The sequence below is a fragment of the Bufo gargarizans genome, chromosome 2 (genome assembly GCF_014858855.1).
Source record: "Bufo gargarizans isolate SCDJY-AF-19 chromosome 2, ASM1485885v1, whole genome shotgun sequence".
Lineage (NCBI taxonomy): Eukaryota > Metazoa > Chordata > Amphibia > Anura > Bufonidae > Bufo > Bufo gargarizans.
Genome location: NC_058081.1, coordinates 138,739,676 through 138,756,697, shown reverse-complemented (window position 1 = coordinate 138,756,697; position 17,022 = coordinate 138,739,676). Strand labels below are relative to the sequence as shown.

At 45.5% G+C, this 17,022-nt stretch overlaps 1 protein-coding gene across 1 annotated transcript; it reads left to right on the top strand.

The window, feature by feature from the left end:
- The first annotated feature begins 2,344 nt into the window (after positions 1-2,344).
- On the top strand, positions 2,345-8,757 carry NGRN (neugrin, neurite outgrowth associated). Its single transcript, XM_044283227.1, has 3 exons — positions 2,345-2,514; positions 5,661-5,771; positions 8,008-8,757. The coding sequence occupies exons 1-3, from the start codon at positions 2,366-2,368 to the stop codon at positions 8,639-8,641; spliced, it is 894 nt and encodes a 297-aa protein (XP_044139162.1). The 5' UTR covers positions 2,345-2,365; the 3' UTR covers positions 8,642-8,757.
- The last annotated feature ends 8,265 nt before the right edge of the window (positions 8,758-17,022 follow it).

The window sequence follows — 17,022 nt, the reverse complement described above, 5'->3', positions numbered from 1 at the left end:
CCCACACTGGTCCAACATCCCCTATCCTAAGAGAAGCCCCCCCCCCCACACTGGTCCAACATCCCCTATCCTAAGAGAAGCCCCCCCACACTGGTCCAACATCCCCTATCCTAAGAGAAGCCCCCACACTGGTCCAACATCCCCTATTCTAAGAGAAGCCCGCCACACTGGTCCAACATCCCCTATTCTAAGAGAAGCCCCCCACACTGGTCCAACATCCCCTATTCTAAGAGAAGCCCCCAACACTGGTCCAACATCCCCTATTCTAAGAGAAGCCCCCCACACTGGTCCAACATCCCCTATTCTAAGAGAAGCCCCCCACACTGGTCCAACATCCCCTATTCTAAGAGAAGCCCCCACACTGGTCCAACTCCCCTATTCTAAGAGAAGCCCCCCACACTGGTCCAACATCCCCTATTCTAAGAGAAGCCCCCACACTGGTCCAACATCCCCTATTCTAAGAGAAGCCCCCCACACTGGTCCAACATCCCCTATTCTAAGAGAAGCCCCCCACACTGGTCCAACATCCCCTATTCTAAGAGAAGCCCCCCACACTAGTCCAACATCCCCTATTCTAAGAGAAGCCCCCACACTGGTCCAACATCCCCTATTCTAAGAGAAGCCCCCCCACACTGGTCCAACATCCCCTATTCTAAGAGAAGCCCCCCACACTGGTCCAACATCCCCTATCCTAAGAGAAGCCCCCACTCAGGTCCAACACCCCCTATTCTAAGAGAAGCCCCCCACACTGGTCCAACATCCCCTATTCTAAGAGAAGCCCCCCACACTGGTCTAACATCCCCTATCCTAAGAGCAGGGCCGGCCTTTGGGGTGTGCGGGCTGTGCGGCCGCACAGGGCGCCATAGCAACAGGGGCGCCGGGCGGCCGACAGCTCGCAGTGTAATATGCGGCAGGCGAGCGAGCTGGCGGCGGCGGCTGGGCACAGGGAGATGAGCGCTTCCATTGTGGAAGCGCTCATCTCCAGTCATCTGTATCGCCGTCCTCAGGACAGCGATACAGATGCCTGCCTGTGCTGCGGTAGGGGAGGGAGAGGCGTGTCCCTTTCCCTTCCTCTGATAGGCTGCAGGCCTAGTGCCTGCAGCCTATCAGAGGCCGGCGCAGGCGGCGCGATGACGTCATCGCGCCGCCTGAGCCATACAGCGTGGGACACAGGCCAGAAGAGGCCTGTATCGCATCACTGACATGGAGGTAAGTATGTGTTTTTTTTTTATTATTTTTATTATGTACAATACTTTTACTGGCGGGGGCTGTTATTACTGGCAAAGGGGGGGCTGTTTGTTATTACTGGAAAAGGGGGGGGGGCTGTTATTACTGGCAAAGGGGGGGGGGCTGTTATTACTGACACAGAGGGGCTGTTATTACTGGCACAGAGGGGCTGTTATTACTGGGGGCTGTTATTACTGGCACAGAGGGGCTGTTATTACTGGGGGCTGTTATTACTGGCACAGAGGGGCTCTTATTACTGGGGGCTGTTATTACTGGCACAGAGGGGCTCTTATTACTGGGGGCTGTTATTACTGGCACAGAGGTTAGCTCCACAAGGTTAGCTCGCACAGGGCGCCTGAACACCTAAGGCCGGCCCTGCCTAAGAGAAGCCCCCACACTGGTCCAACACCCCCTATTCTAAGAGAAGCCCCCCACACTGGTCCAACACCCCCTATTCTAAAAGAAGCCCCCCACACTGGTCCAACACCCCCTATTCTAAGAGAAGCCCCCCACACTGGTCCAACACCCCCTATTCTAAGAGAAGCCCCCCACACTGGTCCAACACCCCCTATTCTAAGAGAAGCCCCCCCACACTGGTCCAACACCCCCTATTCTAAGAGAAGCCCCCCACACATTGGCCAACATCCCCTATTCTAAGAGAAGCCCCCCCACACTGGTCCAACACCCCCTATTCTAAGAGAAGCCCCCCACACTGGTCCAACACCCCCTATTCTAAGAGAAGCCCCCCACACATTGGCCAACATCCCCTATTCTAAGAGAAGCCCCCCCACACTGGTCCAACACCCCCTATTCTAAGAGAAGCCCCCCACACAGGTCCAACACCCCCTATTCTAAGAGAAGCCCCCCACACATTGGCCAACATCCCCTATTCTAAGAGAAGCCCCCCCACACTGGTCCAACATCCCCTATCCTAAGAGAAGCCCCCACACAGGTCCAACACCCCCTATTCTAAGAGAAGCCCCCCACACTGGTCCAACATCCCCGTACTCAGCAGTCTACAGCACAAGTCCACGGCCGCTGCCTATGGCCAGGCAGCGTAATAGATCACCGAGTACATCGATGAGTCTCAGACTAAAGTAATCAATGTGCAGTAATGGCGGCTTCCTTGCTGACAGCAATGTGGAGGCTCCGCTTGTCGTGTGCCCCCCATTCCTCCCTTCTGGGTTGCCGCGGGCTGATAACCCGTCCTCCGATAGATCTGACCCCCGGAGATCACTATGAGCAGGAAAGTGACGTGGAGGAGAACTTGGAGCAGGAGATAAAGAGGTTGGTAGCCAGCAGCCGCATCTCTAACGTGGTCACTCCGTCAGTCATTGTGCACACTGATGAATGATGACGATACAATGTGACAGTATAAACTGGGGTCTGCCAGGATGAAAAGCGGAGCCCTGGAAAGGGACATAGATGACAGATCAGGCGCAGTTCTCATGCCAGCCACTAGATGGCGCAGGTGCTATTAATAATGCTCAGCATAATAAAGCCTTTCCACTGATAAACATGCAGTTTTGGGTTCATACAGAATTGCATAATTTGGGACAATCTGAGCACTACTTCTGCAGGTGACTCCATTTTGTAGATCATAACTTGTTATCATGGCCCATTATTGATTCCGCTACCACGGACCACAACGGAATTCGGAATCTATATCGGGATTCTCCGCTAACCGGAAGCCGAACTTTAGACGCCGAACTTAAAACAGAAGTTCGCTCAACACTAATCATGGGCCGTGTTGCTCACATTGCTCTTCTGAGAAAGTCAGTTACATGGCAGCATTTTCGGGCAGTGCTCAGTTTCTATAACACTGTATCAGCGGAATACAGGCATTGTGCTTGGAGCCTGTATTCTGAGAATGGGCCCTACACATGGCTTCTCAGTAGTGTTGAACGAACTTGTGTTTTAAGTTCAGGTTCGGGTTATCGAAGAATCGCGTTATGGATTTTCATTCCACTACCACGGACCATAACGGAATTTAGAATCCATAACGCGATTCTATGATACGCCGAACTTAAAACACAAGTTCGCTCAACACTAGTTCTCAGCCCCTGTGTGGCCACATACATACTGGGGTAAAGGAGACCAGCAAGAAAGCTGATTGTTCTGAAGCAATGCAGGTTAAGGGTATGGCTACAGGGCGACACTGGATGGCAGGGGCAGTGATCCCACAGAAATGAATGGGGTTGGTGCTGCGACTTCTACCCCATAATGGCAAAAACTGGATTATTTGTGATTCAGAGGTTGTAGCCAAGGCACACATTCCTGCCCCTGCGATCCTGACTAAGATAGCTGTCTCACAACCAGTGTCACCATGTAGCCCTACCCTTAGGGCGCCTTCACACGGTGTAGGTTTTTTGGCAGAAAATTCCGGTACTGACAATCAGTTCCATTCACCTGTATGGGGCTTGCAGAAATCCATGTGCTTGCCAACCCGTTCAAATAAATGGAACTGATTATCACTCATGGAATTTTCTTATACAAAATCTGCGCCTCTCATTCCGTACATTGGGGGCCGCAAATTGCGGTGGGCACATCGTTGTGGCTGGTGCAGACAGAACTTGAATGGGTACGTGAGCCACACGCAATGCAAAAAAAAAATATAGAACAAGTTCTATATTTTTGCGGTGCGGAGGCACAGAGAGAAACCCCACGGAAGCAATCTGTACCACACCTTCCAGATCGGGTCCGCATTCATGATGTGATGCACAAATGACTGGTGTCTGTATATTGCGGACCTGCTGTTTGCAGGGCGCAATACTGGCCTGGCCGGCACACTTACGTATGCATCAGCCCTTAGGCCATGTTCACACTACAGTGTTTGGTCAGTAATTTCCATCAGGGATTTGAGAGCCAAAACCAGAAGTGGAGCCTCCACAGACATAAGGTATAAGGAAAAGATCTGCTCCTGTTCTGGGTTTGGACCCGCACCTGGTTCTGGCTCAAAATCACTGATGGAAACCAAACACTGAAGTGTAAATGAGGCCTTATACTGTGTCAGTCATTCGCCTCTCGTTTCAGATTAAAATTATTGGATTGTTGTGATCTAAAAAGAAATATGGGCAACCAGCTCTCCTATACGTGATTCAAAAGGGTCCTTAGTATAGGCAGGCAGTGCATAGGGAGTAATGATATACAGTAGGTACTTCTGCCAGTACTGCAAGCCTCGTGAGACTCTTCCCTGTCTTATGCCTCGTTCACACAGTCAGGCCTCGTTCACAATTCCGTTTTTCGCTAACGTGTGCTGTCTGCCTTTTCTGCAGACAGTACACGTACCCGTTGATTTGAATGTGTCTGTTCACACATCAGTATTTTTTTGACCGTGGGTCAGTAAAAAAAAATCACACGGACATGCACTACTTTGATCTGTGATGCAGACCAAGCTCGCCCATTGAAGTCTATGGGTCCGTGAAAATCACTGACACAACACGGACTGTATCCCTGTTGCGTTGCGTCTGTTTTTCACTGAAGACTATAATTAATTTTCAGGTGAGCAACTTCCGTGCATTACGGATGACACGCATTGTAAAAATAGACACACGGACCAACCACGGATCCTTCACGGACATTTTCATGGATGAAACACTTGCATTTTTTGTTTTTTTCACAGAAGTGACACTGACACAGAAATGTGGATGAGGCCCTAGTGTTCGGTCAGTGATTTCCATCAGTGATTGTGAGCCAAAACCAGGTGCTGCTCTAAACCCAGAACAGGAGCAGACCTTTTTCTTATACCTTATGTCTGTGGAGGCTCTGATCCGGGTTTTGGCCCATAATTTGGGATTAGCAAATTGACTTCGGACCGAGTTCGGGAAATGTTTTTTTTTTTTTTTACAGTAGAAATTGATTTCTGAGGTTATTATGTGAAGTTTCGCGAGACTTCGCAAAGTAATAACTTCGGCTCATAGGAGCCAATACATTCTAAAACTGTGTCTGTACGGAGCGCTCACTCCGTACAGTATTCAAACAAAGTATTATGCGAATCGACTTCAGAAGTTTCATCTTAAGTCAATTCGCTCATCCCTACTTATAATCCCTGATGGAAAGCACTGACATGTGAATGAGGCCTTATCCTGCGTGGCAAGAACTTGTATCACATATTATACAAGATATTTAATCATGGGTGTCTCAAGCAGTCATGATGTGGTGCACAAATGGCTGGTGTCCGTATATTGCGGACCTGCTGTTTATGGGCTGAAATACAGGCCTGGCCAGCACACGTGTGAGCATGAGCCCTTAACACGTCAGTGTTTGGTCAGTAATATCCATCACTGACTCGTGAGCCAAACCGCCCCTGACTGTGGTTGTGCAGGGAGGGAGACTGGGACATTTATCACCACTTCTGAGGACAAGTAAGAATTGTCAATTCTAGAAAACCCCAGAATGAGTTGAGTAATTGTTTTCCTGCTTTATTTTCTCAGTGCACTGAAGAGACAGAAGAAGGCGATCCTGCTGAAACGAATGAAAAGGGAGATGGGGCCCCCTGAACCCACTGAGAGGCATCTAACCTGGAACGCAATTCAGCAGATTAGGTAGGAAAGAAAACTGTGCGGGGTGTGTGCCAGTGCCGACTGACTAAAGGGACCCTCCATCAAGGCTTTTACCACGTGTTTGATGACCCGGCACCCCCACCAGTCAGCTGAGGCGTTTGTGCGAGCGCTGCTGCCACTTCACAATTTACCCGGGCACCGTCTCGCTTAGTGTAATTACAACTGCTCGTCCCATTCACTTGAAAGGGGAGCACAGAGGGCCCTAAAAAAGTCCACGAGGAAATCTGTAGTTTCAGAGGCTTCTGCGTTATATATTGCTATATGAACATTCAAGAGAATCACATAAGGTAGAACAATGAGCTCTGGTGGGAAAGAGGTCCGTGTCACAAGGAAATTGGGGGGGGGGATTTATAAAAATTAGTGTGAAGGAAAACGGCTCAGTTGCACATAGCAACCAATCAGATTCCACCTTTTATTTTTCAGAGCTCCCGTGGAAAATGAAAGGTGGAATCTGATTGGTTGCTATAGGCAACTAAGCCAGTTTTCCCTTATAGTGATTTTGATAAAACAAAATTTACATAGTCTCTTCTAAGGAGGTTGTGGCCTTACCTTGGCACATTGGGTGTAGAATTAAGGTGATCTCGGCCAATCGCTAGTATCGCTCACATAGCGCGCTCTGTCTCCTGGCTGCAGTAGACACAATCAGACATTGTATCGAGCCTGTCTCCTGCAGCAGGGAGAGAAAGTGGGCAGTGTGAGTGCTTTTCTCTCTTCTCGTTCTAGTGACTCGTGAGGGTCTCACCTCTCAGACCTCCATCCATCAAAACCTTAGATATGTCGCTATGACGTAAACAGTTTTTAAAAGCTCAGTGACACTTTAACCACTTCCCTACGACTCTACATGGCAGAAGTAGGGTCCTTAAATAAAGTGCCTGCTCAGGAGCTGAGTGGGCACCCTAGCTGCCAGTTGCCTGCTATTTTATACAGCAGACAAGCTGGAGCGAATGTCTGTGATTAGAGATAAAGCCGATGGCAGAAATGAAACCCCCCAGATGCCATGGTCAATTGTGACTACGGCATCTAAGAGGATTTTCCCTGGGAGCGATTTGCATCCGTTGCCCAAACTGCCTCCCCCGCAGCTACCCCCCTGCCTGTAATAGGGATCCGAAGGAACATAGTGTATCTCTCATAGACTGCAATAGTAAATTATTGTAGTCTTTGGGGGACGCGATTGCACTTTCAAGTTCACAAAAAAAAAGTTTTAAAACTGTAAAAACTCAAAACAAAGACATAGTGTGACACCAGCTTATTTGACATAATTATATAGTAACATATTTGTTGAAGCTGAATAAAAAAAAACACAGGTCCATGAAGTCCAACCTATAATCCTACTTATTGATCCAGAGGAAGGCAAAAAAAAAATCCTATGAAGCAGTTGTCAATTGCCTCATTTTAGGGGGGAAACAAATTCTCCAAATATGAGAATCTGAATAAATCTGTAGATGAATGTCCCATCTTCAGAAATCTAGTACCCATACCCAGGGGTGCACCTAGTCTTTCCGCTGCCTGAAGTGAAAACTGAAACGGCTCCCCCCCCCCCCAAATGCCAATATATTAACCTAATCCCAATGTAAGCGCTCATTGCCCATGGCCCTTCCGCTGCCCCCTTCTTGCCTATACTTGGTGGTGCACCCCTACCCATAACCTGTAATACTATATATTTCAAGACAGGCTTACAGACAGGCTTTAGAAAAGTCACGGCACTTTCGAACTTCAATCCAAAATTAGTGTTTAATCACACCGAAAGATACAGCAACGTTTCGACACACAAGTCTTTCTCAAGCTTGAGAAATACTTGTGTGTCGAAACGTTGCTGTATCTTTAGATGTGATTAAACGCTAATTTTGGATTGAAGTTCGAGAGTGCCGTGACTTTTCTAAAGCCTGTCTACGTTCTTGGGGGGAGGGGGGGGGTCCCTGAGGCCGGGACCTGATGGCACAAGCACCCCCAATAGTGAATTGCTTTCAAGTAAGTGGTGCTGTCCTACTCCAGTTTTCTTGTTCAAGAAAGGCACCCAGGCGCTTGATCTTGTTCCAGGAAGCATAGGTAGTTTCTGATTTTGTGTTGACCCAGATTTTATTTTTGCCCGATGCCACTTTTCTGTAGAATTCAGCACATGGTGTTTTTACATGTGAACAGTGAATGTTTTTCTTTTTTTACTGTTTTAGTAGTTTTTGTCCATTTTACTATGAGAGTCACTTGACGTTATTATTCCCAGGTATCTGAGCCAGGAGTTCCCTGAAGAGTGGCCTGTGTCACGACTGGCTGTAGGGTTTAACGTGAGTAACGACGCCATAAAGAAAGTGTTGAAGTCAAAATTTATACCAAGTGAAGCAAGGAAAGTGAAACAAGACGCCTCCGTTTTCCGAGTTCAAGGACAAAATGCTCCAGGCACCACAAATGTCCAGCTACAGCTCGGGTCTTCTTCCAAAGATACAGCACAGCCATTATTGCCATTTCAGGGGGATAATAGACAGCTTCTTGTCAGCCATTCAAGCCAACTTCTTCCCCCACCAAAAACATCAGACTCTCCCGCATTAGCTTTGAGGAGTGCACATCTAATGAAAACTCTTGGCAGAACCCAGGAGTCTCAAGACTCAGTACAAGGAGCCTTCGGTGCTGGGTCTAGTCATAGTGTGAACACAAGTACGCAGGCAGAACCTGAGCAGACCATGAAAGAGGAGGAGGAGGAGGAGGATGGAAGAGTCCTTGATGAGAAATGGGACGGAGAAGTATTAAGTGACAAGGACCTGGAAGAATTAGCAGACAATGGCACCCCGAATAACATGAAGGTTGTACAAAAAGGAAAAGAGTTTTTTGACCGGGATGGTAACTTTCTGTACAGAATTTAATTTTTCTATTGGACAGTGTCACAGGCGCTACTTTTATTACTTTATAATTTTGTGCATTCTTTCTATTTATACCTAAAAATGGCCACATATTTCAGGTAATAAATCACAGTCTGCACTGCTGCGAGTAAATGTTGACATCTTAGAATTTCAGTGTTCCTTTACTAAATGAGTGAAGGTATCGGAGGCGAGTTCACATTATCTGACATTATCATCTCTCTCACATGCAGTTTTTTAAGCAATACATTTAAGATTGAGTCACACATTTCTAGTAGGAAAAAAAAATGGTGCTTAGTATCTCATAGGGAATGCAAATATTTACTAAAACTGACATGCAGGAGAGCTGAAAAGTCATCTTTAACCCCTTAAGCTTGTTTGGGGCCTTTAGGTCTCATTCACATTTCCGTGTCCGTGTGAGATCTGTGAAAAAGGCAGTCCGTGTTTCATCTGTGTTTGGTCCGTGTTTTGCCCTCCGTATTTCACAGACACTGCTGAGCTGGAAATAAATAACAAAAGCGTCCCCGATAAGTGGTCAGTGAAAAACAGGAGCCACGTGATTTTCATGGAGCCATAGACTTCAGTGGGCATGTGTGGTCCGCATCACAGACAAAAGTCGTTCATGTCTCTGTAATTTTTCCAATGATCCACATGCAGTAAAAAAAATACTGATGTGTGCACAGACACATTGAAATAAATGGGTATGTGTGCTGTCCGTGAAAAATGCAGAAGTGAACGAGGCCTTAAAGGTGTTATCCGGTAAAACATAATTTCTAACAGGTCTCTACCAAAAGGATCATACTTTCCTGCTCCCTGCTCTTCCTCAACAAACACGTCACTGCTGAAACCTTGGTTGTGCCAAGCTTATACATTTCTCCCCGGTCCACAGGATGGGTGATAACTACCGTAACTGGTTGGTGATGGGCTACCGCTGAGAGCTGGGGTCCTATATCCTCAACCTGATGGAGTGGCAGGTTTGAGCATGTGCCCTGCCACTCCATTCACCCTCTATGGGACTGCAGGAAATATCCACACACAGTACTCTGCATTTTCTGACCCCCATACTTTTTTTTATAGTTAGGTATACAGAGCTGTGTAAGGGCTTGTTTTTTGTGGTGCGATCTGCAGATTTCTTTTATACCATTTTGGGGTGGGTGTGTATGACTTTTGATCACCTTTTATTCAATTTTTTTGAGCGATGGGGAAAAAAGTATTTTTATATTTCAAACACGGCGATGCATTTGATCGTATTTTTTTTTTGTTAACCTTCAAAGGGGTATTCCCATCTTAGACAATGGGGGCATATCGCTAGGACCCGCACCTACATCGAGAACGGCGCGGGGAGCGCTGTGGCTGGAGGACCCCAGATTTCTCGGGGGTCTGTCCACCACCAAGCGCTAATCCCTGCCTCTCCCATAGAAGTGAATGGGAGCGTGCCGCGCATGCTCTGCCCATGATCCCATTAATTTCTATGGGGCAGACGGCGGCCCCATAGAAATGAATCGAGGGCGGCTGCGCATACGCAGTGCGCTCTCCTTCACTTTCGGTGCTCCGTACTCGATATAGGTGCGGGTCCCAGCGGTGGGACCCGTACCTGTAAGACAATGGGGGCATATCCTAGCGATACGCCCCCATTGTCTGAGATGAGAAAACCCCTTTAAGTCATTGATTCCAGACATTAGCCTCTGTTGTGTGAAACAGCAGGCACCAGAAATAGCGGAGAGAAATCATCAGAAACAGCAGAGAGATAAAAGTCCTGATGCTTTAGGCCTCAAACATATGGCCATGTTTGTTTTGCCATCTGCAAATTACGGATCTGGTCCTTGTGACTTCAGTCGGTCTGTGGTCCACATTTTGCGGACATATTGTATCTTTTTGTGGAACGGACATATGGATCCGAAAAGCACACAAATCGGTGTTCTTTCTGCATCCATATGTCTGATCCTCAAAAAAGGTAGAACGTGTCCTATACTTGGCTGCAAAATATGGACCGGGACCCATTAAAGTCAGCTGGTCTGCAAAAAATGCAGATGCAACATGGATGGAATCTATATTTAGTGTATCTGCAATTCGTGGAGCCCAAAATACCGTACATACGGTCATGTGCATGATGCGTTATACTGTCGTCAGCTGTCAGCTCTCCCTCTGCTCACACACTGCGGCGGGCCCTCTTACTGACGGCTCACACATTTTACTTTCACTTTCTCAGGCCAGAGCTGCTGTCACATACATGGCACACACCAGAGCAAAGGAGCCTCAAAACCGGCGCAAATGGAACTAGCTTAGCTGCCCATAGCAACCAATCAGATTGATCTAATAGGGTTTAATTGCTCTAATAGGGTTTCTTCCAAATATTTGGAATCAAATGTGAAAATCTTATCAGACAATGTAACAGGAGCAAAATCTGAGCTTTCAAAAGTTGCCGTTTCCCTAGACTCAAGCTTATATTTATTATGACTCTTTCTGGTGGAAGGATGCGGAATTCTATTTTGTATCCAGAACGAATTAGAGAAAGAATCCAGGGGGAAGAAGATAGGTTTTTTCCCAGGCAGTAAAATGTATTTTTTTAATCGTACTTCCACCTGATCTACTATATATACTGGTACATTATATATACACTATATGCAGGAGATCTACGGTATATATAGTACACATTACAGATATAGTAGATATCCTGCATATAATGTATATATATTGGGTCATTTATCAAACTGGTGTAAGGTAGAACTGGCTTAGTTGTTCATAGGAACCAATCAGATTCCGCCTTTCAGTTTTGACAGCTCCTTTGGAAAATGAAAGGTGGAATCTGATTGGTTGCTATGGGCGACTAAGCCAGTTCTACCTTAAACCAGTTTTGATAAATGACCCCATATGTGTAAGGGATCATGCACGAGTGCCCGTTTGCAGACCCATTAACTTGAATGGGTCCGCGATCCGCAAGAGACGGTCCGCACCACAAAAAGATATGACATGTTCTATTTTTTTGCGGTGCAGAGGTGGTAAAGCCACTCTTAATTAGGGCATTTAAGATACACTCCGTGTATCGAATCAATGTGTTCCGAATCAATGTACCCTCAGGGGGTTAATATCCACGCGTGGTAGAAAGACTGAACACTGACACAGAAGTTGGTCAAAGCAATCTTACTCTCTCCTTTATTTCATGAGGTAGACATATATATATATCTTCAGAAGAGGGCAGTCCTCACTGAGACACAAACCATTGTTTCATTGGTCAAAGGGAAAAAAGAGATAAGCGAAACAGAGATAACACTCAACATCTGCGCAGTGTGTACCACCTTGGAATGTTAAGCTAATTGTAAACATCTAAGGTTCTCCATTTTGTAATGGTGGACAATCTAACACTACTACTGCATACGTCATATGTGACACTTCAAAGAGGTGCTTCTTATAGGCAGTGAACAACATATATCATCAAGTCATATGATTGGTTTACACATTCCACCACACTCAATGGGTCCTCCTCCGTAATACGGAGTGCATGTACACGGCCGGTGCCAGGATATCACAGACCTGCTGTTTGCAGTCCACAATACTGACACAGGGCACACACGCTTGTGTGCATGAGCCCTTACTTGTGGATTTACCCCCTCATCTCACACTTTACATTGCAAAAGGTGAAATCTGTTCAAAAAAATTAAAACAAAAAAAAACCCACTATTAACCACCTCAGCCCCCCTAGCTTAAACACCCTTAATGACCAGACCACTTTTTACAATTCTGCACTACACTACTTTCACCGTTTATTGCTCGGTCATGCAACTTACCACCCAAATGAATTTTTACCTCCTTTTCTTCTCACTTTCTGAGCACCTGTCATGTTTCCTGAGGTTCTACAATGCCCAGACAGTAGAAAAACCCCATTTCGGAAAGTAGACACCCTAAGGTATTCGCTGATGGGCATAGTGAGTTCATAGAACTATTTTTTTTTTTTTTCACGAGTTAGCGGAAAATGAAGATTTTTTTTTTCTTATTTTTTTTTCCTTACAAAGTCTCATATTCCACTAACTTGTGACAAAAAATAAAAACTTCCATGAACTCACTATGCCCATCATGAAATACCTTGGGGTGTCTTCTTTCCAAAATGGGGTCACTTGTGGGGTAGTTATACTGCCCTGGCATTTTAGGGGCCCAAATGCGTGAAATCAAAATGTGTAAAAAATGGCCTGTGAAATACGAAAGGTGCTCTTTGGAATGTGGGCCCCTTTGCCCACCTAGGCTGCAAAAAAGTGTCACACATGTGGTATCGCCGTACTCAGGAGAAGTTGGGGAATGTGTTTTGGGGTGTCATTTTACATATACCCATGCTGGGTGAGAGAAATATCTTGGTCAAATGCCAACTTTGTATAATAAAATGGAAAAAGTTGTCTTTTGCCGAGATATTTATCTCACCCAGCATGGGTATATGTAAAATGACACCCCAAAACACATTGCCCAACTTCTCCTGAGTACGGCGATACCAGATGTGTGACACTTTTTTGCAGCCTAGATGCGCAAAGGGGCCCAAATTCCTTTTAGGAGGGCATTTTTAGACATTTGGATCCCAGACTTCTTCTCACGCTTTCGGGCCCCTAAAATGCCAGGGCAGTATAAATACCCCACATGTGACCCCATTTTGGAAAGAAGACACCCCAAGGTATTCAATGAGCGGCATGGCGAGTTCCTAGAATTTTTTTGGGCACAAGTTAGCGGAAATTGATTTCTCTCTTTCCGCTAACTTGGGACAAAAATTTCAATCTTTCATAGACTCAATATGCCCCTCACGGAATACCTTGGGGTGTCTTCTTTCCGAAATGTGGTCACATGTGGGGTATTTATACTGCCCTGGCATTTTAGGGGCCCTAAAGCGTGAGAAGAAGTCTGGAATATAAATGTCTAAAACATTTTTTGCATTTGGATTCCGTGAGGGGTATAGTGCGGATGCGGATCCGCGGTGTGGTGTTTTGCGGATCCGCAAAACACATACGGACGTCTGAATGGAGTCTTACAGGGGGGTGATCAATGACAGGGGGGTGATCACCCCATATAGACTCCCTGATCACCCCCCTGTCATTGATCACCCCCCTGTAAGGCTCCATTCAGAGGTCCGTATGTGTTTTGCGGATCCACGGATCCGTAAAATACATACGGGCGTCTGAATGGAGCCTTACAGGGGGGTGATCAATGACAGGGGGTGATCAGGGAGTCTATATGGGGTGATCACCCCACTGTCATTGATCACCCCCCTGTAAGGCTCCATTCAGACGTCCGTATGTGTTTTGCGGATCCGATCCATGGATCCGTGGATCCGTAAAACACATACGGACATCTGAATGGAGCCTTACAGGGGGGTGATCATCCCATATAGACTCCCTGATCACCCCCCTGTAAGGCTCCATTCAGACGTCCGTATGTGTTTTGCGGATCCTATCCATGGATGCGTGGATCTGTAAAACACATACGGAAATCTGAATGGAGCCTCACAGGGGGGTGATCAATGACAGGGGGGTGATCAGGGGTTCATAAGGGGTTAATAAGTGACAGGGGGTGTAGTGTAGTGTAGTGTAGTGGTGTTTGGTGCTACTTTACAGAGCTACCTGTGTCCTCTGGTGGTCGATCCAAGCAAAAGGGACCACCAGAGGACCAGGTAGCAGGTATATTAGACGCTGTTATCAAAACAGCGTCTAATATACCTGTTAGGGGTTAAAAAAATCACATCTACAGCCTGCCAGCGAACGATCGCCGCTGGCAGGCTGGAGATCCACTCTCATACCTTCCGATCCTGTGAACGTGCCGCCTGTGTGCACGCGTTCACAGGAAGTCTCGCGATATGAAGCGTAGATTTGTGACTCTGCCTGGGACAGCCGCCTCCGGACCGCGATCCTGCGTTAGGCGGTCTGGAGGCGGTTAACAAACTGTGGATTTTAAAATCCGTATGGCAGGTCAATTTTTGCATGGACAGGAAAAAAAAAAAACTGTGTACGAGATTTGTGAAATTCCTTCCACTTTCCACACCTAATCTGCAATGTGTGCAGGTAGCCTAAGGGCCCCTAAATGCAGGAATTTCCTCAGGCTTTTTTATGCTGCTGAAAAAATACCATAGAAAACAAATTTTTTCCATACTGCATGCAAGTTTATGTCAATTTTTTGTCACATTTCTTTGCAAAACTATTGTGTGGATGGTGATTATTTTTTTTTGTTCAGGCTCTTCCTCTCCTATAGAGGAGTATGAAAAATGCCAAATGCTTCAACATGCTGTTAAAAAAAAAAACACACACACACCAAAGACAAAAAACATCACCATAAAAAAAAAAAAAACACTAGGCAAAAAATGCTTGTGTGTCCTGTGTTTCTTATTTTTCATACACTTTTATGTAGAATCTGGAGCTGGTTTGGTGGTTTACTGCACTTTTGTGGTTTTAGTGGCTTTTTTTTATTTTTTATGGTAAAACACTGAAAGTTTGAGAAATATGAAACGCAGGACACTTTTTATTTTTATTTTTGCTATGGGTGTTTTTGTTTATTAGATGGTGTAAGCGCTATAATCCACATCTGTGGCTTTCAGCATGATGGGTGTCGTAGTGTCACAGCAGTCTGCACACGACCTCTAGGTCTCCTGTGTTTGGAGCCCGGCAGCCGCGTACACTTCCGCGCAGGCGCAGTGCAGACACTGGTGTATAGAGGCAGGTTGTTTCTAGATTGTACAGGCTTTGTTGAGTCACCCACCGCAGCCTATACATTCGAGCCAGTTCAGAGCTGAAATGCCTAGAATGTATGGGTGCCTTTGATTCTTGTAACCCATACCTTTTAGACTATTCTTTACTGAGGAGCCTAGAATGTGCAGCCTCCTTGGAGAGTCTCATTACCTGTACATTCTTGTTTGTTCAGCACTGAAGTGACTACAATGTACTGGCTGCTTTGAGGTTTCAGAGATCAAGAGGCAGAAATGTTTTTCCCCCCATTTATTGATTACAGTTGAAACTCAAATAATTAGAATATCGTGCAAAGTTCATTTATTTCAGTAATGCAATTAAAAAGGTGAAACTAACATATGAGATATTTCAGGCCTTTATGTGTTATAATCTGGATGATTATGGTTTACAGTTTATGAAAACCCCAAAGTCACAATCTCAGGTCCCCTTTGCTCAGGAGGTATGGATTAATTAGCTGACTAGAGTGTGACACTTTGTGCCTAGAATATTGAACCTTTTCACAAAATTCTAATTTTAAGTTGCATTACTGAAATAAATGAACTTTTGCACAATTTTATAATTTTAAGCTGCATTAATGCAATTCCTTTAATTTGCATTACCAAACTGTTGCACGATATTCTAATTTTTCGAGTTTTACCTGTATTTGCTCGAGGCTATCAAATATTCTATTCAGTTGCTTTGCTGAATTTCACAGAGAAATTCATTTCAGCACAAATTAGTTCTTTGTATTTAGCGGGCACAATGACTGCGAACGGTGATCACACAGCCACCCGTCATTGAACCCCCTCAGATGCCTCGTTCCTCTCTGATTGCAGTATCTGAGATGAAAATAGAGTAAAAAAAAAATCAATAAAATCGTATCCATTTGATTGCGTAGAGGCCGCTGTGGCTTGCGTAGTGACTTCATACATCACCATGCGTGAGATTTTGTGCGGTATCTTCAATCAAGATAGACGTGGCGGCAATTGGATGTGGTGAATGTTTTTTTTTGTTTTTTTCTTCATCCATTTCAGGGAAAATTCATTAGTTACCATGAAGTGCGAATTGAATTTTTCCTGAAATTCGGATAAAGGTCAATTTGTTTGATTTGCTAGACACAAATTACAAATATAGATTTTTACCCAATATGAAATAAAAAGCAGGATCTCCGAATGTCGGGGGACAGGAAAATACCGCCCAGCGAAGTGAATACTAATGAGATGGGCGTGTCTAAGGATCCGGCAGTTGGGGCGTGGGCTGGGCACAAATTCGGCACAAAGAACGCCCCTTGGGCAGAAAGGAGAGGTGATTATAAAGATGATTTTTCACGTTTAACAATGCGCACAGGGATAATACTTATATGAATTGGGAACTTATTATAAGACCTAGGGGGGCATATAAAGAGCTAATTATCCTCAGAAGGCCTGTCAGTGTCCCTTTAAGAAAAAAAGGAGCTATAAAGTTAGGACTGCTAAATCATAAAGTGTGCTAAATCACAAAAAAAGTGTCATTGAGGCCTTTTCTTTTGCCCATTATATCAACCTTGGACAAACAGTATTTGAACACCCCTTCGATTTTGCAAGTTCTCTCACTTAGAAATCATGGCGGGTTCTGAAATTCACATTGTAGGTGCATTCCCTCTCTGAGAGACAGAATTTAAAAAAAAAAAATTCAGGAAATCACATTGTATGATTTTTA

What these genes read in the sequence shown, in the direction of transcription:
- NGRN (XM_044283227.1), top strand. Translation starts at nt 2,366, where the DNA reads ATGTGGAGGCTCCGCTTGTCGTGTGCCCCCCATTCCTCCCTTCTGGGT. An exon ending in TTGGAGCAGGAGATAAAGAG is followed by an intron (nt 2,515 to 5,660) that starts GTTGGTAGCCAG and finishes TTATTTTCTCAG; the next exon opens with TGCACTGAAGAGACAGAAGA. An exon ending in AACGCAATTCAGCAGATTAG is followed by an intron (nt 5,772 to 8,007) that starts GTAGGAAAGAAA and finishes TATTATTCCCAG; the next exon opens with GTATCTGAGCCAGGAGTTCC.